The sequence below is a fragment of the Salvelinus namaycush genome, chromosome 3, assembly GCF_016432855.1.
Source record: "Salvelinus namaycush isolate Seneca chromosome 3, SaNama_1.0, whole genome shotgun sequence".
Lineage (NCBI taxonomy): Eukaryota > Metazoa > Chordata > Actinopteri > Salmoniformes > Salmonidae > Salvelinus > Salvelinus namaycush.
In genome coordinates, this window is record NC_052309.1 from 13,031,520 (window position 1) to 13,054,429 (window position 22,910).

At 43.1% G+C, this 22,910-nt stretch overlaps 1 protein-coding gene across 1 annotated transcript in view; it reads left to right on the plus strand.

The window, feature by feature from the left end:
• The window catches only part of LOC120044969 (phosphatidylinositol transfer protein beta isoform-like), a 30,795-nt gene that overhangs the window by 733 nt on the left and 7,152 nt on the right, over nucleotides 1-22,910 (plus strand). Inside the window, exons 2-6 of the mRNA XM_038989743.1 lie at nucleotides 8,843-8,873; nucleotides 17,633-17,778; nucleotides 19,758-19,849; nucleotides 20,531-20,538; nucleotides 21,961-22,119. Coding sequence (XP_038845671.1) covers nucleotides 8,843-8,873; nucleotides 17,633-17,778; nucleotides 19,758-19,849; nucleotides 20,531-20,538; nucleotides 21,961-22,119 — 436 coding nt within the window. The remainder of the gene's footprint in view (nucleotides 1-8,842; nucleotides 8,874-17,632; nucleotides 17,779-19,757; nucleotides 19,850-20,530; nucleotides 20,539-21,960; nucleotides 22,120-22,910) is intronic.

Genomic DNA, 22,910 nt, shown 5'->3' on the forward strand with positions numbered 1-22,910 from the left:
GAGGCTTAGCCCCGTCTGACTTCCCGGGTTTCCCTGCCTGGTTTTCATGGCAACCAAATATAGCTAGCTTCCAACCTTAAGTACAATGCCAATAAATCCCCCTCCACCCTGTATTGCTCAATGCTGTTTCAAAAATGTTAATATGTGCATCTTTAGCTGCCCAAGACATTCCTGACCTGTTGATCAAGAGTGCAATGACTGTCCAAGTGTGTCATCCAGATTTGATGTAGGGCTGTCTATAATTCAATTGCTTCATACCCCTACAGACCCAGACTCAAGTTGTGTGTGTACTGTAGTTTTGCTCAGGGTGGCACAGGACACATCCCCAATCAGTTGTCAAGACAACTAAAGCGGTGCCTATTTCCTCTGAGGTTTATAGGTGGGGACAGAAGAGTCAGCTGGTTTATCTGATACTCCCTCAGGTGACACAGGAGTGACACCACTGGGGACATGACTAAAAGATCAATACATCTATTTGCATTTTCCAAAGGTCTTCCATGCAGCCTGCTCTGTGCTTTCCCATATCATGTTTTATGACGATGTCTGTGGGAATTCAGTTACCATAGCTAGGGCTTGTAATTGCTCTAATATCTAGAACCAGTATGTTGTATTGCAGTGGGCACAGCAGTTTGTGTTTCATCAATTGACCTGGTGTGTAAAGCACAGCACACTATCCGAGTAAATTTAACATGTCTCTTTATCACTGAAATGTCAACCTGGAGAGTGTTACTCTGCTGGACTCGACTAACTTTGAATAACCTCTGAATTTTGTAGAGGATCGAGATTGACTCTCATCTATGACAGAATTGTGATTTGTTTCAGCCACTGCTTGGATTCTGTTTGTTTTTGAGAAATAAAAAGATACATCATGGTTTGACTGCTTTCCATAAGGGTTTGGTTGGGAGTTGGCCAGTCGGGACTAGCTTCCCCTACATGGATTTGGAATATGGAGTTAAGAGAATGATTTTCAGAGGATAAGTTGTGCTCGTCTCTTATGGCCCAGAACGAGGCTCGTTCATATTCTTCTTAGAGAGCATGTTAGCGGTCCTGTCTCTGTTTAATGAGTGCTATTTTTTAGACTTAGTCTAGTCTTAGTCATTTTGACAAATATAATTAAGTCTTGGTCGCATTTATTATTTGAATAATGATTTAGTCTAGTTATTGTCAAAATGACACAGTGGGCTGTTTTAGTCAATGAAATGTCCTTTAATTTTAGTCTTCACATTTGCCTCAATAACCTATAGTAAACATAAAACACTGACTTCCATGTGTACAAACAGCATTGTCCTACCAACATGCAGAAAAGTATAACATCCTATTGCATGATTCTCTTCAAAAAGCCAAATAGGCAGAAGAACACCCCTTGACAGGGCTCCAGACTAACATTTTCCCCCGGTGGCACTGGTGCCACTAACTTTTACAGGTGGTGGCACCCGTACATGATTTGGTCGCACCAATTTTTTCAGGTCGGCAACACGCAATAGAAAAAAATTGTAATCACCTTGTAAATTCATTCACAGTTCATTAGACTGTAATATACTACTGAAATGGTAGGCTATTCAAGAAATAAGTACAAGCGGGAATGCATGATTCAAGATATTTTGATGTGCTAGCTAATCCAGTGATTGTCATGAATTGTAGGTTGACAATTAGGCTATTGTTATATTTTACTGTTAGAATAGGGCACCAGAATTTTCAGAGTTTTGTTGTTCAACAGAGATTAATTTACCTAAATCTTTGGGTGCGTTCGGAAATTGCCTCCAGTGTGTCAGTGCGCTCTGATTGTAAATTCAGTATTGTCAGATTCTGTTAGGAAATTCTGAGCATTTTGCTATCTGAGTGTTCAGAGCACACACTGGACGCTCTGGCCGAGGAGTAGGGTTGATCCGAGCGTTCTGACCTCAATCGCAGTGAAGTATCTAAGCTAACTGGCTAAAGTTGGTTAGCATGCTAGCTATTTGCAGACACAAATGAGAGAAGACCTCACTCTGACCATTTTACTTGCACTAGCAGAGCAGGTTAGGCTGTTCTCATGTTATCTAGAGCATTAGTGACTGTACCTGTGCTGCTGGCAACAATTTAAATATGTTTTTTCGCCAAGGTTCACTGACACCGGCAATATTCAACAGGTGTTGTGCGTTCGTAAATTCATCAGTTATTCTGCGCTCTGGCACACTTAAATGAGTGCTCCGAAATTGGAGTAGATAGCCAGAGTGAATTTACGAACACACCTTTTATGTCTACTAATATCATAGGCTAATTTATTTTTGGGCTAATTGAGCTCACTATTAAGAGATGAAAAAAAGATATACCCACACAAAGCTGAGAACAACAGTAGTTGCCTCCAAAGTTATGCATTTCCCGCAATTGGATTTTGAAATGTTATATAATCAGAATCCTTTTTTCTCTCTCCCAGAGTGGACATTGAGGGAGAGAGAGGGGCTTGCTCATCACAGCAGCAGTCCCCAGCGAATAAAAGAATAGTGAGGATAATAAACTTTATTTAACTAGGCAAGTCAGTTAAGAACAAATTCTTATTTTCAATGACGGCCTAGGGACAGTGCCTGCCTTGTTCAGGGGCAGAACGACAGATTTGTGCCTTGTCAGCTTGGGGAGATTCGATCTTGCAACCTTTCGGTTACTAGTCCAACGCTCTAACCACTAGGCTACGCTGCCGCCCCAATAATGCACTTTACTGTTTGATCAAATTATGGTTATAGCTGCCTAACATATGATGTTTTGAAACTATTAAGTGAGGACCATGTAATGAATGTTTAGCTGGTATTGATGCGACCAATTCAATATTTTACTCCCACAGCCAAGTCAAAGGGTCGCAAAAATCAACTAAGTCGTCGGAGTCTGCCGCTTGACATACTCTAACTATATTGTAATCAAAGTTCTGTCATAAGTAGTGGTCTGTTAGTGATACACCTATATAACATTTTTGGCCGATACCAATATCCGATATTTTCCTTGCCCAAAAAGAACAATACCGATAACTGATATTTAAAATGTTTGCCTCCTTTTAAGCATTCTAGTACAGTTAAATAGTTAACACACACACATGGACGCAGCGGTCTAAGGCACGTCATCTCAGTGCAAGAGGTGTCACTACAGTCCCTGGTTCGATTCCAGGCTGTATCACATCCGGCTGTGATTGGGAGGCCCATAGGGCAGCGCACAATTGGCCCAGTGTCGTCCGGGTTTGGCCAGGGTAGGTCGTCATTGTAAATAAGAATTTGTTCTTAACTGACTTGCCTAGTTAAATAAAGGTTACACACACACACACCACACTGACCAAAACGTTTTTTTTGGCCATTTAAGCATGTCCCCCATTAACAGTAAAACAATATCAAAACCTATTTAATTTGTTCAGTCTTTTCATTCTCAACCAGGATTTATATGGAACGTCGTTTGGGTCTCTGCGTATGGAACGTCGTTTGGGTCTTTGCGTATGGAACGTCGTTTGGGTCTCTGCGTATGGAACGTCGTTTGGGTCTCTGCGTATGGAACGTCGTTTGGGTCTCTGCGTATGGAACGTCGTTTGGGTCTCTGCGTATGGAACGCCGTTTGGGTCTTTGCTATGGTACGTCGTTTGGGTCTTTGCTATGGAACGCCGTTTGGGTCTTTGCGTGTCAAAAAATAAAACAATGACCAGTAGATAAGCTTGTTGACCTATCAGGACCTGAATATGACTGTACGTCACATAATAATTTAACGCGTTGATTAATTTTTTACGCAGTTATTACACATTGATTACACTATCACTCGTATTTCAAATGTCACACCGATTCATCGATACGTATGCTATGATGCTGGTAAAGTTGTCTCACGCACCTAGAGTGCTGGTCATAAAAAAAAAATCTAGCTCATGGATGCAAACAATGTTCTTCCCCAAAAACATAGCAAAATGACATCAGTTTCAGTAGATATAGTTAGCTAGCTAACTATATAGCTAGGTGTCATCATCTAAAATAACCCTAATTTATAAGACAGTTTTTATTTGATTAATGGTGGTCGGACCCATCTATGTGAAGCTAGCCACAATAAGGATTAGCCACAATAGTAGACTTTGCGGTTAGCCTTCAAAATAAAAGCATGGCATAATTCTACTAAATTCAGCAAAAAAAGAAAATTCCCTTTTTCAGGACCCTGTCTTTCAAAGATAATTCGTAAAAATCCAAATAACTTCACAGATCTTCATTTGTAAAGGGTTTAAACACTGTTTCCCAAACTTGTTCAATGAACCATAAACCATTAATAAACATGCACCTGTGGAATGGTCGTTAAGACACTAACAGTGTACAGACGGTAGGCAATTAAGGTCACAGTTATGAAAACTTAGGACACTAAAGAGGCGTTTCTACTGACTGAAAAACACAAAAAGGAAGATGCTCATCTGCATGAACGTGCCTTAGGCATGCTGCAAGGAGGCATGAGGACTGCAGATGTGGCCAGGGCAATAAATTGCAATGTCCGTACTGTGAGACGCCTAAGACAGCGCTATAGGAAGACAGGACGGACAGCTGATCGTCCTCTCAGTGGCAGACCACGTGTCACAACACCTGCACAGGATCGGTACATCCTGACATCACATCTGCGGGACAGGTACAGGATTGCAACAACAACTGCCCGAGTTACACCAGGAACGCACAATCCCTCCATCAGTGCTCAGACTGTCCGCAATAGGCTGAGAGAGGCTGAACTGAGGGCTTGTAGGCCTGTTGTAAGGCAGGTCCTCACCAGACATCACCGGCAACAATGTCGCCTATGGGCACAAACCCACCGTCGGTGGACCAGACAGGACTGGCAAAAAGTGCTCTTCACTGACGAGTCGCGGTTTTGTCTCACCAGGGGTGATGGTCGGATTCACGTTTATCGTCGAAGGAATGAGCGTTACACCGAGGCCTGTACTCTGGAGCGGGGTCGATTTGAAGGTGGAGGGGTCCGTCATGGTCTGGGGCAGTGTGTCACACACAGCATCATCGGACTGAGGTTGTTGTCATTGCAGGCAATCTCAACGCTGTGCGTTACAGGGAAGACACCCTCCCTCATGTGGTACCCTTCCTGCAGGCTCATCCTGACATGACCCTCCAGCATGACAATGCCACCAGCCATACTGCTCGTTCTGTGTGTGATTTCCTGCAAGACAGGAATGTCAGTGTTCTGCCATGGCCAGCGAAGAGCCCGGATCTCAATCCCATTGAGCACGTCTGGGACCTGTTGGATCGGAGGGTGAGGGCTAGGACCATTCCCCCCAGAAATGTCTGGGAACTTGCAGGTGCCTTGGTGGAATAGTGGGGTAAAATCTCACAGCAAGAACTGGCAAATCGGGTGCAGTCTATGAGGAGGAGATGCAAAAATATCATGATCTGATGATCCCATATATCCAGTGGAAACGGCATGAAAAAAACAGCTTTCTGTCCGGAGCTCACTGGCGCAGGAAACTTTGAGGGCCCAGAATAGGCTAGTTGATACAATGTTGCAAATTCGTTAGCGACAGCTTCTGGCAGGACCCTCAGATTAGAGAACGGTTCAATCTCTCCAAAAACTATTGTCCAGTCCATTTACTAGTCAGATTTGAGTCACAGAGAATTTAGTCTCGTCTTGTTTTCGTCAACAGAAATATAAATATTTTCATGTAGTTTTTTTTTTCTTGGTCTATTTAGGCAGTTATCGTCTCGTCAATTGCCACTGAAAAATATATGTTTGACACATATTTTTGTCTTTTATTTTTGCAATCCCATCAGGAAAGGAAACTATGGGAATGGTTTCTGCTGTCTGTTCAATCCAGTAAATGTGGAGGAGGAGTTAAGTTGGAGTGTCACCTTGTTAACATCCAAAAGTGAAGTCGTGTCACAGGCTCTCTTTCCATTTCCCCTGAAAACCGGATGCATCCATTTTTGTTTCTGACCTCACTAAGGGTGCCTGTGCTCTGCCATCATGACTCCCCCATGCCTTCCCTCCAGAGTCCTGGCCCACACTGTGACAGGCTGTTGCTGTTCTGTAGTTACACCTGAGAGAACTGTTGTTACACCTGGCAAAACTAGGCCTCTCCTGGACCTTGGAACCCAGACTAGAATAGATGGGTCTCCATCTCTCTCTCTCTGTGGGTGGATCCCATCTCTACTGTCTCATTCAGTGGATTGGTGGGATTATTAGTGTGTTTGTCTGGGGTTTGCTGGCTGGCTGTCCAGGTGCTCAGGGCCTTCAGTGTGAAGGAGGCATACTAAGTCTATGGGCAATTCCACGATAACAGCGTGATGCTGAGACTCAGATTTTTCACTTTTAAATGTATGCCAAACAAAAATGAATGCAAAGCTAAACAAACTATACAACTCTATGCAAAAGGACAACTTTAAACAATTTCCAGTGAAAATGTTACAAAAACGCATTAGTAGAAGAAGAGTACAGAGACAATGCTTGGTAACAGAATGACGGCACAAACAGCACAAACCTGTCATTCAGTTAATCAACTTTGCATCTGCACTGTTCTTCAAGAAAATGTGTTTTTGTGAAAATGTCTCTGGAAATTGTTAGAAGTAGTCCTTGTACATAGAGTTGTATGGTTTAACTTTGCAATCATTGGTTTTTGTTTGACATTTTCAAAGTGAATAATGTGAGTCTCAGCATCACTTCATTCCACTGTTACCGTGGAGTTGCCCTATACTATAGATGGAAATGGAGCTATGTGGCCTCCCGAGTGGTGCAGCAGTCTAAGGCCCTGCAGTGCTAGAGACGTCACTACAGATCTGGGTTCAATCCCGGGCTGTGTTGCTGTTGGCCGAGACCGGGAGACCCAGGCAGTGCACAATTGGTCCAGCGGCGTCCGGGTTTGGGGAGAGTTTGGCCGGCTGGGATGTCCTTGTCCCATCGCGCTCTAGCGACTCCTTGTGGCTTCGGTCGCCAGCTGTACGGTTTCCTCCGACACATTGGTGCGGCTGGCTTCCGGGTTAAGCGAGCAGTGTGTCAAGAAGCTGTGCGGTTTGGCGGGGTCGTGTTTCGGAGGACGCATGGCTCTCGACCTTCGCCTCTCCCGAGTCCGTCCGGGAGTTGTAGCGATGAGACAAGACTGTAACTACCAATTGGATACCATGAAATTGGGGAGGAAAAAAGTACAAAAAAAGAAATGGAGGCGTTTACTAAAGAAAGAAAAGGCTGTGCAAGGTACAGTTGAAGTCGGAAGTTTACATACACTTAGGTTGGAATCATTAAAACTCATTTTTCAACCACTCCACAAATTCCTTGTTAACAAACTATACTTTTGGCAAGTCGGTTAGGACATCTACTTTGTGCATGACACAAGTCACTTTTTTCCAACAAATGTTAACAGACAGATTATTTCACTTATCATTCACTGTATCACAATTCCAGTGGGTCAGAAGTTTACATACACTAAGTTGACTGTGCCTTTAAACAGCTTGGGAAATTCCAGAAAAGGATGTCATGGCTTTAGAAGCTTCTGATAGGCTAATTGACATCATTTGAGTCAATTGGAGGTGTGCCTGTGGATGTATTTCAAGGCCTACCTTCAAACTCAGTGCCTCTTTGCTTGACATCATGGGAAAATCAAAAGAAATCAGCCAAGACCTCAGATTTTTTTTTTGTAGACCTCCACAAGTCTGGTTCATCCTTGGGAGCAATATCCAAACGCCTGAAGGTGCCATGTTCATTTGTACAAACAATAGTACGCAAGTATAAACACCATGGGACCACGCAGCTGTCATACCGCTCAGGAAGAAGACACGTTCTGTCTCCTAGAGATGAATGTATTTTGGTGCGAAAAGTGCGAATCAATCCCAGAACAACAGCCAAGGACCTTGTGAAGATGCAGGAGGAAACGGGTACAAAAGTATCTATATCCACAGTAAAATGAGTCCTGTATCGACATAACCTGAAAGGCTGCTCAGCAAGGAAGAAGCCACTGCTCCAAAACCGCCATAAAAAAAAAGCCAGACTACAGTTTGCAACTGCACATTGGGACAAAGATCATACTTTTTGGAGAAATGTCCTCTGGTCTGATGAAACAAAAATAGAACTGTTTGGCCATAATGACCATCATTATGTTTGGAGGAAAAAGGGGAATTGTGAAAAACTGAGTTTAAATGTATTTGGCTAAGGTGTATGGCTAAGGTGTATGTAAACTTCCGACTTCAACTGTATATGCTGCCCCCGTGTTTACTTAGGGGGGAAGCTGCTATAGGAGGTGAGGTAAATGGAGGAAGCAGCTATCGGCCTAGGTAATACAGTTGCGTGATATAGCTAGGACGTAAACTATTCCCGAAAGGCTTGAACATTGGAAAGCACTGTGTAGGCCCATCTCTTAACCCCCTGAACAAGCACCCAAACGAAATGTTCAACTGAAGTCAAGTGTGTGGAGAAATTGTCAGTTCATTGTAGTTCCTCCCTAATAGAATGTGTTCAGCTCAGTGGTCTAGATGATGAACAGACAAGTCTCACTGTGTGGGGTTACTGGAGGTCACTCCTGGCTCTGGTTGAACTCAGCCAAGTCAGGCTGAGGTGTGCAGGTGGACATTTTATTGGGATGAGTCTTGGCTATACCTTCACACAAAAAATCTATAAAACAAAAATGAGCTGTTTTATTTTAAGGCATACGGTTAGCAGTGTGGTTGGGGTTAGATGTTATGACTTTGTGGCTAGGACAGCTAGTGACCACCCTGCAGGGCTGCCTCCAGGACAAGATTCCTCCCAATAAATGCCAACCTGCCTGAGGCATGAGTTGTGGTGTACTGCAAGGGAATGGTTTTTGGTCTCTTTGTGTGACACTGGTAGAAAGTTTATTTCTTCTGTTTGCTGATGTTTGTTTTTTTTACTCTCACAGCCGTGTGATCCTACCGATCTCTGTGCAAGAGGTGAGTAACACGAAGTCATTACCCACGTACACACCACCCCATTTTTTGTGCTAGTTTCCTGCAAGTCTGTACATGCATGAAAGCAGGTCATAAATGCTGTTTGCTTTGATATTGCCGCCTTCTGAGAAGCTATTTGTCAGACATGTCTTTCTCTCCACTGCATTCCATTTCCCCTTATTTGTCGGGGTCATGCTGCCGTCAGTGTTTTAACTCCAGCCTTGAGAGATGTGACGTTCTCCTGCAGCATGTGATGTAACGGCAGCAGCCTGGAGGGGTCAATTTATCCTGACAGTAAAGGCTATTTACCCAAAGAGTCAGGCTCTACAAACTGAAGGAGACGATTCAATCACCAAACTTCCATGTAAAGATTTACCTCAGGGTGGCAGGTGTCCCAGCAGTTAAGAGAGTTGGGTAAATAAACTAAAGGTTGCTGGTTCAAATCCCCGAGTGAACTAGGTGAAAAATCTGTCGATGTGCCCTTAGGTGTGAATTGCTGGTGGCTGAAACTTAACCCTAATTGGTCCTGTAAGTCACTCTGGAGAAGTGTCTGCTAAATGACTAAAATGTGTGGTTGTAATTGCAACTACTATAGTTGTTAAATATATTAATGATATGGAGTAAGTTGGCCTTTATTGATCCCCAGGCAGAGTTGTAGATGCTCATGTAAAATTCCATTAGTCTAGCTGTTCGCCTTCCCCGTTACCTCTAGATGAGCCCAGGGTATCAAACAAAGCATTAGATTTATAGTGTTGCAAATTAATTTCAGCCACCAGCAATTCACACCTAGATGTTAAGCATACCTCTGACATTTGTGTGTTTTAGACTCTAGAGAAACAGTAGCTCTGTGACTGGGATTGACGACCCCAGCCGGTAGAACATCAGGTCAGACCTCATAAGATGCTGCAGAATGCTTTCTCTCTATCTTCCTTCCTCCCTCTCTCTCCCTTGGAATCAATTCCAATCAAGCCAGATACATTGCAGCCACTGACCCACGGTTCCAGTTTATCTGAGAACCTCCATTCGTCATCTCTTGTCCCTTAAGTGGAACCCTGTGTTAGTGATGCACCAATATGACATTTTTGGCCGATACCGATATCCAATATTTTCCTTGCCCCCAAAAAATGATACCGATAACCGATATTTACAATTTTAGCAGCCTTTTAAGCGTTCTAGTACAGTTAAATAGTTAACACACATACATGGACGCAGCGGTCTAAGGCACTGCATCTCAGTGCAAGAGGCGTCACTACAGTCCCTGGTTCGAATCCAGGCTGTATCACATCTAGCCGTGATTGGGAGTCCCATAGGGCTGTACACAATTGGCCCAGCGTCGTCCGGGTTTGGCCTGGGGTAGGCTGTTATTGTAAATAAGAATTCATTCTTAACTGACTTACCTAGTTAAATACAGGTTACACACACACCCCCACTGACCAAAACGTTATTTTGTTGGCAATTACGCATGTCCCCTTTACCAGTAAAACATAATCAAAACCTATTTCTTTCACTTACTTGCTGTGCTGTTTCGTTGTTCATTTCATATGTCACAACGATTCATCGATACCTATGCTATGATGCTGGCAAAGTTGTCTCGCGCACCTACAGTGCTGGTCATTAAAAAAAAGCCAGCTAGCTCATGGATGCAAACAATGTTCTTCCCCAAAAACATAGCAAAACGACATCTGTTTCAGTAACATAGCTAGGTGTAATCTAAAATAACTCTAATTTATAAGACAGTTCTTATTTGATTAATGGTGGTCGGACCCATCTATGTGAAGCTAGCCACAATAAGGATTAGCCACAATAGAGGACTTTGCGGTTAGCCTTCAAAATAAAAGTATGTCATTGACGGTGATGCAAATTATTACAAATAGTAGAATTATGCCATAATTGAATAGATCATGCTAAACGAGGTTGGGATGTTGTTTATATAAAATCAACAAAAGACAATTTGTTAATTTGACAAAAATCATTTGAAATCACACTGGATATATTATACTTTAGAATTGCATTGGGGGCATACTTATTTCACTGTACAGCCTTACCTATGGATTGTGGATCAATGAAATGGGATAGCCGTCTACTCAGTGACACCCAGAGACCATTCGCGTCGTAGCTCTTATTGCGGGACTCTGAAACAACTGTGAATTGAGCAACATTTATTGTTAACCTATGTGTATTGAATACTATTCCCGAGGAAAAACAATACAGCGTGAATGTTTTAGAGTCTGATAACTCTGAGGAGGACGTTGGGGAAAAAATATCTTGGGTATTGAGTAGACTGATACCCCATTTCATTGATCCACAATCCTTAGGTAAAACTGTATAGTGCAATATGAATGTCAATGCACACAATAGACTGACTGGGGAGGTGATTTCACACAGTCACAGTCCCGCGAAAGAGCTACACCGCTAATATTTGCGTAAACTTTTAACAGTTGTGTTCTGTGGGTGTCACCGAGTAGATTGATACCCCATTTCATTGCTTCACATTCCAACCTTGTTTAACATTATCTAGTCTAAATATGGCATGATTCCACCCCTCTGTATCACGTTCAAAGAGGTACCTTTTATTTTGAAGGCAAAACACAAATTCCACTATTGCGCCTAATCCTTATTGTGGCTAGCTTCACAACACAACCGGGTCCGGTCGAGCCTCACTAGCCAGATGAAGCTAACTGGCTGCTTATAACGTTCGCTTTGGGCAACAGGGTTAAGTAGCAGGCTAGCTATTTATTTTCATGAACTGAAGTTCAATTTCAAAAGGCGAACAACAAGTGGCAACCTAGCTAATACTTACTCACAAGGATTCCTAAATCATTGCTAAGAATAATGAACATGACTGCAGTTTTTACTGGTCATTGTTTTCAGGCTGGTTGTATTGGTGTTAGCTAGGTACCAAGCTAAAGCTAGCTAGCTACCCCAGAAGTTGCGGTCGAACAAACAATGCTTTATTACCAATGTGGTATTGTAAACACATCGTTCGTGGCTGGTGTTTGCAGACTTTTTTTGTACAGCTTTGACAGTGCTACTGATAGTAGTGGTGGCGCTTGGCTTGCACATGCAAATTCAGAACACACAACATTCTATAATAGTATTGTGTTATTTGACGTGTATCTTTTTTGACACGCAAAGATCCAAACGGCGTTCCATTGTATGTCATGAAGCTAATAGCAGTGACGCTATTACTGTGTAACTCCGGTAGGGCAACGTGTACCGGTGCTCGACCAGTCAGCGAAAGCCAACATCACCCACGACGGAGAACGGTTGATTGTCAAGGGCAATGAATTTCATTATCTTGGCGGTAATGGATTTCGCCTTTGAGTTGTCTCGCTGAAATGTTCTTACTCTTTCAAATGACTGCTCGACTTATTGACTGCTCAATCCACACAGCAGACATTGTGTGGGCTAGGTTAGGAATGAAACTAGGCATAGGGCCGATACCGATGTTGGCATTTTTAGCTAATATCGGCCGATTCCAATATGTTCACGATATATCGTGCATCCCTACCCTGTGTGTGTGTGTCTTGTTTAAAGAAAAACAGGATGGATGGGGGGGGGGGGGGGGGGGGGGTGTCAGAACCTCCGTCCTGATATGTTTAGTGTAACCTTTATTTAACTAGGCAGGTCAGTTAAGAACAAATTATTATTTACAATGACTGCCTACACCGGCCAAACCCAGATGACGCTGGGCAAATTGTGCGCCGCCCTATGGGATGCCCAATCACGGCCGGTTGTAATACAGCCTGAATTCGAGCCAGGGTGCCTGTAGTGACGCCTCTAGCACTGAGATGCAGTTCCTTAGACCACTGCACCGCTTGGGAGCCCATTTAGAGAGTTCATGTGTGTGAAATTCCATTAGCTGTCCATATCCCAAGTCACTAACACTTAATTTGGCTGCTCATAAGCCATATTAACATAACATCAAATATACGTACACATCCCATTTACCAATAACGGGGATTCTGTCTGTTAGGATCGGTCAGTGATTCGCTGAATTGATTTGTGCTACTGTGACACTGATGCTATATATATATATATATATATATATATATATATATATATATACAGTGGGGAGAACAAGTATTTGATACACTGCCGATTTTGCAGGTTTTCCTACTTACAAAGCATGTAGAGGTCTGTCATTATCATAGGTACACTTCAACTGTGAGAGACGGAATCTAAAACAAAAATCCAGAAAATCACATTGTATGATTTTTAAGTAATTAATTAGCATTTTATTGCATGACACATCAGAAAAACAGAACTTAATATTTGGTACAGAAACCTTTGTTTGCAATTACAGAGATCATACGTTTCCTGTAGTTCTTGACCAGGTTTGCACACACTGCAGCAGGGATTTTGGCCCACTCCTCCATACAGACCTTCTCCAGATCCTTCAGGTTTCGGGGCTGTCGCTGGGCAATACAGACTTTCAGCTCCCTCCAAAGATTTTCTATTGGGTTCAGGTATGGAGACTGGCTAGGCCACTCCAGGACCTTGAGATGCTTCTTACGGAGCCACTCCTTAGTTGCCCTGGCTTTGTGTTTCGGGTCGTTGTCATGCTGGAAGACCCAGCCACGACCCATCTTCAATGCTCTTACTGAGGGAAGGAGGTTGTTGGCCAAGATCTCGCGATACATGGCCCCATCCATCCTCCCCTCAATATGGTGCAGTCGTCCTGTCCCCTTTGCAGAAAAGCATCCCCAAAGAATGATGTTTCCACCTCCATGCTTCACGGTTGGGATGGTGTTCTTGGGGTTGTACTCATCCTTCTTCCTCCAAACACGGCGAGCGGAGTTTAGACCAAAAAGCTCTATTTTTGTCTCATCAGACCACATGACCCTCTCCCATTCCTCCTCTGGATCATCCAGATGGTCATTGGCAAACTTCAGACGGGCCTGGACATGCGCTGGCTTGAGCAGGGGGACCTTGCGTGCGCTGCAGGATTTTAATCCATGACGGCGTAGTGTGTTACTAATGGTTTTCTTTGAGACTGTGGTCCCAACTCTCTTCAGGTCATTGACCAGGTCCTGCCATGTAGTTCTGGGCTGATCCCTCACCTTCCTCATGATCATTGATGCCCCACGAGGTGAGATCTTGCATGGAGCCCCAGACCGAGGGTGATTGACCGTCATCTTGAACTTCTTCCATTTTCTAATAATTGAGCCAACAGTTGTTGCCTTCTCACCAAGCTGCTTGCCTATTGTCCTGTAGCCCATCCCAGCCTTGTGCAGGTCTACAATTTTATCCCTGATGTCCTTACAGAGCTCTCTGGTCTTGGCCATTGTGGAGAGGTTGGAGTCTGTTTGATTGAGTGTGTGGACAGGTGTCTTTTATACAGGTAACGAGTTCAAACAGGTGCAGTTAATACAGGTAATGAGTGGAGAACAGGAGGGCTTCTTAAAGAAAAACTAACAGGTCTGTGAGAGCCGGAATTCTTACTGGTTGGTAGGTGATCAAATACTTATGTCATGCAATAAAATGCAAATTAATTACTTAAAAATCATACAATGTGATTTTCTGGATTTTTGTTTTAGATTCCGTCTCTCACAGTTGAAGTGTACCTATGATAAAAAATGACAGACCTCTACATGCTTTGTAAGTAGGAAAACCTGCAAAATCGGCAGTGTATCAAATACTTGTTCTCCCCACTGTATATATAACACCCACACACAGTGGCAAGAAAAAGTATGTGAACCCTTTGGAAATACCTGGATTTCTACATAAATTGGTCATAAAATTTGATCTGATCTTCATCTAGGTCACAACAATAGACAAACACAGTCTGCTTAAACTAATAGCACACAAACAATTATACATTTTCATGTATTTATTGAACACACCATGTAAACATTCACAGGGTGAAAAAAATATATGTGAGCCCTTGAATTTAATAACTGGTTGACCCTCCTTTGGCAGCAATAACCTCAACCAAACGTTTTCTGTTTTTGCGGATCAGACCTGCACAACGGTCAGGAGGAATTTTGGACCACTCCAGAAGGCGTATTTTCTTCTGTTGAAGCCATTCTGTTGATTTACTTCTGTGTTTTGGATCGTTGTCCTGTTGCATCACCCAACTTCTGTTGAGCTTCAATTGGCGGACAGATAGCCTAACATTCTCCTGCCAAATGTCTTGATCGACGGGAATTCATTTTTTTGTTGACGATAGCAAGCTGTCCAGGCCCTGAGGCAGCAAAGCAGCCCCAAACATGATGCTCCCTCCACCATACTTTACAGTTGGGATGAGGTTTTGATGTTGGTGTGCTATGCCATTTTTTTCTCCACATAGTGTTGTGTGTTCCTTCCAAACAACTCAACTTTAGTTTAATCTGTCCACAGAATAATTTTGCCAGTAGCACATCCAAGTGCACTTTTAAAAATTCAGACGTGCAGCAATGTTTTGTTTGGACAGCAGTGGCTTCTTCCGTTGTGTCCTCCCATGAACACCATTATTGTGTAGTGTTTTACATATCGTAGACTCGTCAACAGAGATGTTAGCATGTTCTAGAGATTTCTGTAAGTCTTTAGCTGACACTCTAGGATTCTTCTTAACCTCATTGAGCATTCTGCGCTGTGCTCTTGCAGTCATCTTTGCAGGACGGCCACTCCTAGGGAGAGTAGCAACAGTGCTGAACTTTCTCCATTTATAGACAATTTATCTTACTCTGGACTGGTGAACATCAAGGCTTTTAGAGATACTTTTTTAACCCTTTCCAGCTTTATGCAAGTCAACAATTCTTAATCTTAGGTCTTCTGAGATCTCTTTTGTTTGAGGCATGGTTCACATCATCTTGTGAACAGCAAACTACATTTTTTGAGTTTTTTTATAGGGCAAGGCAGCTCTAACCAACATCTCCAATCTCATCTCATTGATTGGACTCCAGGTTAGCTGACTCCTGATCAAATTAGCTTTTGGAGAAGTCATTAGCCTAGGGGTTTACATACAGTTGAAGTCGGAAGTTTACATTTAAACTCAGTTTTTCACAATTCCTGACATTTAATCCTAGTAACAATTCCCTGTCTTAGGTCAGTTAGGATCACCACTTTATTTTAAGAATGTGAAATGTCAGAATAATAGTAGAGAGAATGATTTATTTCAGCTTTTATTTCTTTCATCACATTCCCAGTTGGTCAGAAGTTTACATACACTCAATTAGTATTTGATAGCATTGCCTTTAAATTGTTTAACGTTTCGGGTAGCCTTCCACAAGCTTCCCACAATAAGTTGGGTGAATTTTGGCCCATTCCTCCTGACAGAGCTGGTGTAACTGAGTCAGGTTTGTAGGCCTCTTTGCTCGCACACGCTTTTTCTGTTCTGCCCACAAATTTTCTATAGGATTGAGGTCAGGGCTTTGTGATGGCCACTCCAATACCTTGACTTTGTTGTCCTTAAGCCATTTTGCCACAACTTTGGAAGTATGCTTGGGGTTATTGTCCATTTGGAAGACCCATTTGCGACCAAGCTTTAACTTCCTGACTGATGTCTTGAGATGTTGCTTCAATATATTCACAATTTTCCTGCCTCATGGTGCCATCTATTTTGTGAAGTGCACCAGTCCCTCCTGCAGCAAAGCACCCCCACAACATGATGCTGCCACCCCCGTGCTTCGCGGTTGGGATGGTGTTCTTCGGCTTGCAAGCATCCCCCTTTTTCCTCCAAACATAATGATGGTCATTATGGCCAAACAGTTCTATTTTTGTTTCATCAGACCAGAGGATATTTCTCCAAAAAGTACGATCTTTGTCCCAATGTGCAGTTGCAAACTGTAGTCTGGCTTTTTTATGGCGGTTTTGGAGCAGTGGCTTCTTCCTTGCTGAGCAGCCTTTCAGGTTATGTCGATACAGGACTTGTTTTACTGTGGATATAGATACTTTTGTACCTGTTTCCTCCAGCATCTTCACAAGGTCCTTTGCTGTTGTTCTGGGATTGATTCGCACTTTTCGCACCAAAATACGTTCATCTCTAGGAGACAGAACGTGTCTTCTTCCTGAGCGGTATGACAGCTGCGTGGTCCCATGGTGTTTATACTTGCGTACTATTGTTTGTACAAATGAACGTGGCACCTTCAGGCGTTTGGATATTGCTCCCAAGGATGAACCAGACTTGTGGAGGTCTACAAAAAAAAAATCTGAGGTCTTGGCTGATTTCTTTTGATTTTCCCATGATGTCAAGCAAAGAGGCACTGAGTTTGAAGGTAGGCCTTGAAATACATCCACAGGTACACCTCCAATTGACTCAAATTATGTCAATTAGCCTATCAGAAGCTTCTAAAGCCATGACATAATTTTCTGGAATTTTCCAAGCTGTTTAAAGGCACAGTCAACTTAGTGTATGTAAACTTCTAACCCACTGGAATTGTGAAACAGTGAATTATAAGTGAAAGTAGATGTCCTAACTGACTTGCTAAAACTATAGTTTGTTAACAAGAAAATTGTGGAGTGGTTGAAAAACGAGTTTTAATGACTCCAACCGAAGTGTATGTAAACTTCAGACTTCAACTGTACTTTTCCCAACCTACTCTGTGAATGTTTTAAATTATGTATTCAATATAGACCAGAAAAATACATGTATTTGTGTGTTATTAGTTTAAGCACACTCTGTTTGTCCATTTTTGTGATCAGATCAAATTTTATGACCAATTTATACAGAAATCCAGGTAATTCCAAAGGGTTCACATACTTTTTCTTTTTTATATTATGTGACCGGGTTTTTATATTATGTGACCGGTTTCTCTGTGCTCTCTTTTTCTGTGTTGCAGTACCAAGTTGGTCAGCTGTTCACCGTAGCAGAGGCCAGTAAGAATGAGACGGGGGGAGGAGAAGGCATTGAGGTGCTGATAAATGAACCCTATGAGGAAGAGGGAGAGAAGGGACAGTACACACATAAAGTTTACCATCTGAAGAGGTACAGTAGTACATGCACACAAACATACATATGCCACTTAAGAGATGCATACACTGGGCAAGGATGAAGAGGAGAATACAGACACACACACTAATGCAAGGTTTCCCAAACTTGGTCCTGGGGCCCGCCCTGGGTGCATGTTTTGTTTTTGCCCTAGCACTACACAGCTGATTCAAATAATGAAAGCTTGATGATGAGTTGGTTATTTGAATCAGCTATGTAGTGTTAGGGCAAAAACCAAAACGTGCTCCCAGAGTGGGCCCCAGGACCGAGTTTGGGAAACCCTGCAATAAGGCTGCGTTTTGCCTAATTGACCCTTCGCTAAGGCCCGCCCCAGAATTGTGGGCAACCAATCGCTTGGTCGCTAAACAAGCTTGAGTCCCCTCGCCTCAGATAAGCTCTTGTTTCAAATGCATGTAAACCAATGAGGACAATGGCAAAAACTGCATTTTCATTTTAAAAAATTGTTTAAATGGCTAAATAATTTAACAGCGCAGCAGGGGTACTTGCGGCTGTGAGTCATGAAATGCAGAGCCTGATGGAATATTTCTTGAATCCGGAATTATGCATTTGTTTCATTGTTTGCTAGCTGCTTAGCTAGCTTTGTCTCATTGACCATCATTGAAAACATTGCTAACATTAGTTAGCTAGCTAGCTAGTCAGTTAATATATCTTGTTTTCTCCAAATGTACAGTGCATTCGGAAATTATTCAGACCCCTTGACTTTTTACACATTTTGTTACATTACATCCTTATTCTAAAATGTATTAAATCGTTTTTTTCCCTCATCAATCTACACATAATGACACAGCAAAAACATGCTTAGAATTTTTTGAATTTAAAAAAAAAAATACCTTACCTTAAGTATTCAGACACTTTGCTATGAGACTCAAAATTTCTTAAAACCTGTTTTCGCTTTGTCATAGATTGATGAGGGAATTATAAAAAACAATAATAATTGAATAACGACATAGCAAAATGGGAAGGGGTCTGAATACTTTCCGAATGCACTGGATGTCATCTGCTGTCAATGTCAGGATACGATTTGAGAGCACTAGTTGACTCCAAAAGTGGTTAGTAACTTTGACTGCATGCTGACAGCGCATTCCGAGCCATCCAGTGGCTAGCCGCACTAAAATACATTTTTATTATTTTTCTCCCCCTTTTTCCTCCCCAACTTCGTGGTATCCAATTGGTAGTTACAGTCTTGTCTCATCGCTGCAACTTCCGTACGGACTTGAGAGATGCGAAGGTCGAGAGCCTTACGTCCTCCGAAACACAACCCAACCAAGCTGCACTGCTTCTTGACACAATGCCCACTTAACCCGGAAGCCAGGCGCACCAATGTGTCAGAGGAAACACCGTACACCTGGCAACCGTGTCAGCGTGCACTGTGCCCGGCCCGCCACAGGAGTCGCTAGTGCGCGATGGGATAAGGACATCCCTGCCGGCCAAACCCTCCCCTAACCCTGATGACGCTGGGCCAATTGTGGGCAGCCCTATTGGTCTCCCGGGCGCGGCCGGCTGAGACAGAGCCTGGGCTCGAACCCAGAATCTCTAGTGGCACAGCTAGCACTGCGATGCAGTGCCTTAGACCACTGCCCTACTCGGGAGGCCTACTAAAATACATTTTACCAAGTTCCCGTGAAGAAATTGTAATGACAGTCCACTACAACATACCCGAGAGTCTCCTGATTAGCAAGAGGTAGTCTGCTTAATTTTTATTGTGTATTAGAAACACAGTTTGAGGTCATTGTGATGGGTCTTCTCAAGAATTTTGAATGGGGAATTGAGCTTCCCGGGAAAATATTGACCAAGGTAGTGACAATAACCAAAGGGGTGGGGCTTAGCCAAGGGTCAATTATTGGCAAAAGAGCTGATCTGATTGGTCAAAAGATCCGAGTTTGACAGCCTGTGTAAATGCAGCCATACACACTCTGCTGATTGACTGATTGACTCCTGTCTCTCTCTCCTTGCAGTAAAGTCCCAGGCTGGTTGAGGTATATTGCACCAGAGGGAGCGTTAGTCTTCCATGAAAAAGCCTGGAATGCCTACCCATACTGTCGCACCGGTGAGTACCAGAACTCTAGTTTAAACACTCAATTGAGCCCATCTCTGATTGGGACTGGCTTGCAAGAAGATACCGACCCTACTGTTACGTTGGTTTACAATCAGCTGCACTGGGGTCGGAACGCAATCATGGTTACATTAAGACACTGGAGCCGGCTCAAGATATGGGACGGAAAACGTACCTCAATGCAGGGATGGGATATGCCACTGTACTCCAAATGTTACCTTTATCCACGCTGCTCCATCAAGAAGAAAAACAGCTTTTTTTTTCATCCTCATGCTAGCAGTACCCACAGCAGCCATTATGGAATGGTAGGTCGCGTTGAACAAAAGAGCTGATTGGCCGACACTGCCATTACAAAATGATAGCATTATTTCAATCTTCTCGACGTAGCAGTGTGGATAAAGGTACGATTTGGAGTACAGTGGCATATCCGATCCCTGCATTGAGGTACGTTTTCCGTCCCATATCTCACGTCGGGTTCAAATGTGTCTTAATGTAACCATGATTGCGTTCCGTTCCGTGTAACCATGATTGCGCTCAGTATTAACAAGCATAACGGTAGGGTCGGCATCTTCTGGCAAGGTACTGGCCTACATTGTAAATTGTCACTGATTATTTTTATTGAAAGTAAACTGTTTCCTTTTTTCTTCTGTTGCTTGTTTTCTCCATCTGCGGCAGTTATAACGGTGAGTAGTGAGTGAACTGACACAAACACATGCACACTGGGGCAGGGGGCCTAGCGGTTAAGAGCGTTGGGCCAGTAACCCAAGAAAGGTCGCTGGTTCGAATCCCTGCGCCGGCAAGGTGGGAGAGTCTGCTCTTCTGCCCTTGAGCAAGTTAGTTAATTCCCAACAACTGCTCTACGGGCGCCGATGATGTTGATTAAAGCAGCCCCCCCTCACCTCTCTGATTCAGAGGGGTTGAGTTAAATGCGGAAGACACATTTTGGTTGAAATGCATTCTTGTGCAACTGGCTAAGTATCTCCCTTTCCCATATTCCCCCAGCTATTGTCTGTGTGGGCTAGGTTTGTTGTGGGAATGTATTTGAGACACTCGATCCCATTAGTGACTTATAGCGTGGTGGCGTTGTGTAGCTAGCTATGCTGCTAATGCTATCACACCACAGTTAGCTAGGCAGAGTGAAGTAGTGCACTAACCAGCCGTGCCATTTCAGCCTGTTGAGGGAACACTTGTTTGAGGAATTAGGCAGAAGTCATCTATCAGCAATAAGCGGTTTATTCAAGCAATTGCAAGGAAGATCACTCTCGGGATGAACCCGGAGAGTAACCTTCAGGACATACCGGAAAGGAATTCTCAGGATATACCACAGAGGATCTCAAAGATTTTACAATCAGTCTTTATATACTTAATTTACACAATGAACTGCTTACCCCTCCAAGGGGGAGGCGAGCTTAGATAAGGGGTAATTGGTTCCACTTCCATAGAAAAATCATACGAATGAGAACAGGTTCTAACCAGTTCTCACAGCCTATATGTCTTAAGATAGAGGAGTGATAGGATCTTTAAAGCCAAACCAGAGGAAACTATTTCTGCCTAGCTAGGTTTTTAGTGCCCGAAAGATAATGAGCCAGTAATAAATCACTTCTCTGTGCAGTATGTAAAGAGTTTAGTGGACAGGTGTGGAAAATGACTAGTACTATTCAACAACATACTGTATGTAGCATTAGACTGTAACAAAACCATTTTGCACCCACAAGCCCAAACAGATAATCAGTTAATTAGCTTAGCTGTGGGGTTTAAATAGGCCTTAGGCCTCCCAGGACTCCATGCAAGACTTTCTCAGTATGAGATTCCCATTGGTTCTCCATTCAAGGCATTCTCAAGCTTGCAGTTGGCTGACATTTTAAGGCTACTATATAGAGGAAGTGAACACTAAAGCCTTCTTGGAATTAGTTTCCTTCCCACCACAGAATCCATAGAATCAACTTATCAAACATTTGGAATGGTACACCCAACATGGCCGCCATCCCGACCCACATCAGCAAGAATTAATTTATGCTTTGCCAGACTAGATTAAAACATGGACAGAGATTTGATTTGTCTCCTTTTCTTTCTTTGCTCACTTTTCTTTTCTCCTCTCCCTCCAGAATGAGTATATGAAAGATGACTTCCTGATAAAGATTGAGACGTGGCACAAACCTGACATGGGAACTCTAGAAAACGTGCATGACTTGGATGGTCCTACGTGGAAGACAGTGGAGGTGATTCCCATCGACATCGCAGACAAAGATGTGGTGGCTCATGGGGTGAGTGGACGTACGCACACACACACACACTAGTTGAATACGTGGAACACTATTTGAATAAATGGATCATTCCTCTATTGCGCATCAGACCTGACATCACTGTATTGGCTAAAGCAGTGAGTTTTTAACCACTCAGCCATGTTAGATCAGTGACATCAAGATGGCTCTTTTCCCAAGTGGTAAAGTAGTCTGTCCCAGGCACTGATGGTTACATCATCAGGATATTTGTCTCCCCCATGTGGAGGAGTTGCGTCACTGCATGTTGACTGGTTGTCTCTGCCAGTCTACCTTCCTGCCAGAATCGCCCCCCTTTCGCATGAACGCGCACGCACTCAATTCTTCATTGCTGCGACTTGCTAGTTGAGATTTCTGATCATGTTAGGCTGCGTTTCATTTCATTTTTATGTTGGTTTGATCACGGGGGAGACACTAGTATTATCTGCAGTTTTCGGTTTGGCTAACACTTGAAACAAATAGTCTATAAATAAATCTCTTTGCCAAAATTCGGCATCTCTCCCATGTCTTATTCGACTAGTAGTTGTTCTGAAATGTTTATTGCTTGCCTGTGTGCCACAGAAAGTATTTGACTCTAGCCACAAAATGAAGGAAATTAGAAGGGGGGGTTCTGCAAGGCTATTTTCTTGCCTGCCGAAATCCCCCCCCCCCCTTCTAATTTCCTTAATTTTGTGGCTAAAGTCAAATACTTTCTGTGGCACACACTACTGGTCAACATGAGCTAGCAAAATTATTCTGAAGTGTGTCAGGCCTTGCAGTCCCAAGATAGAAGGGGT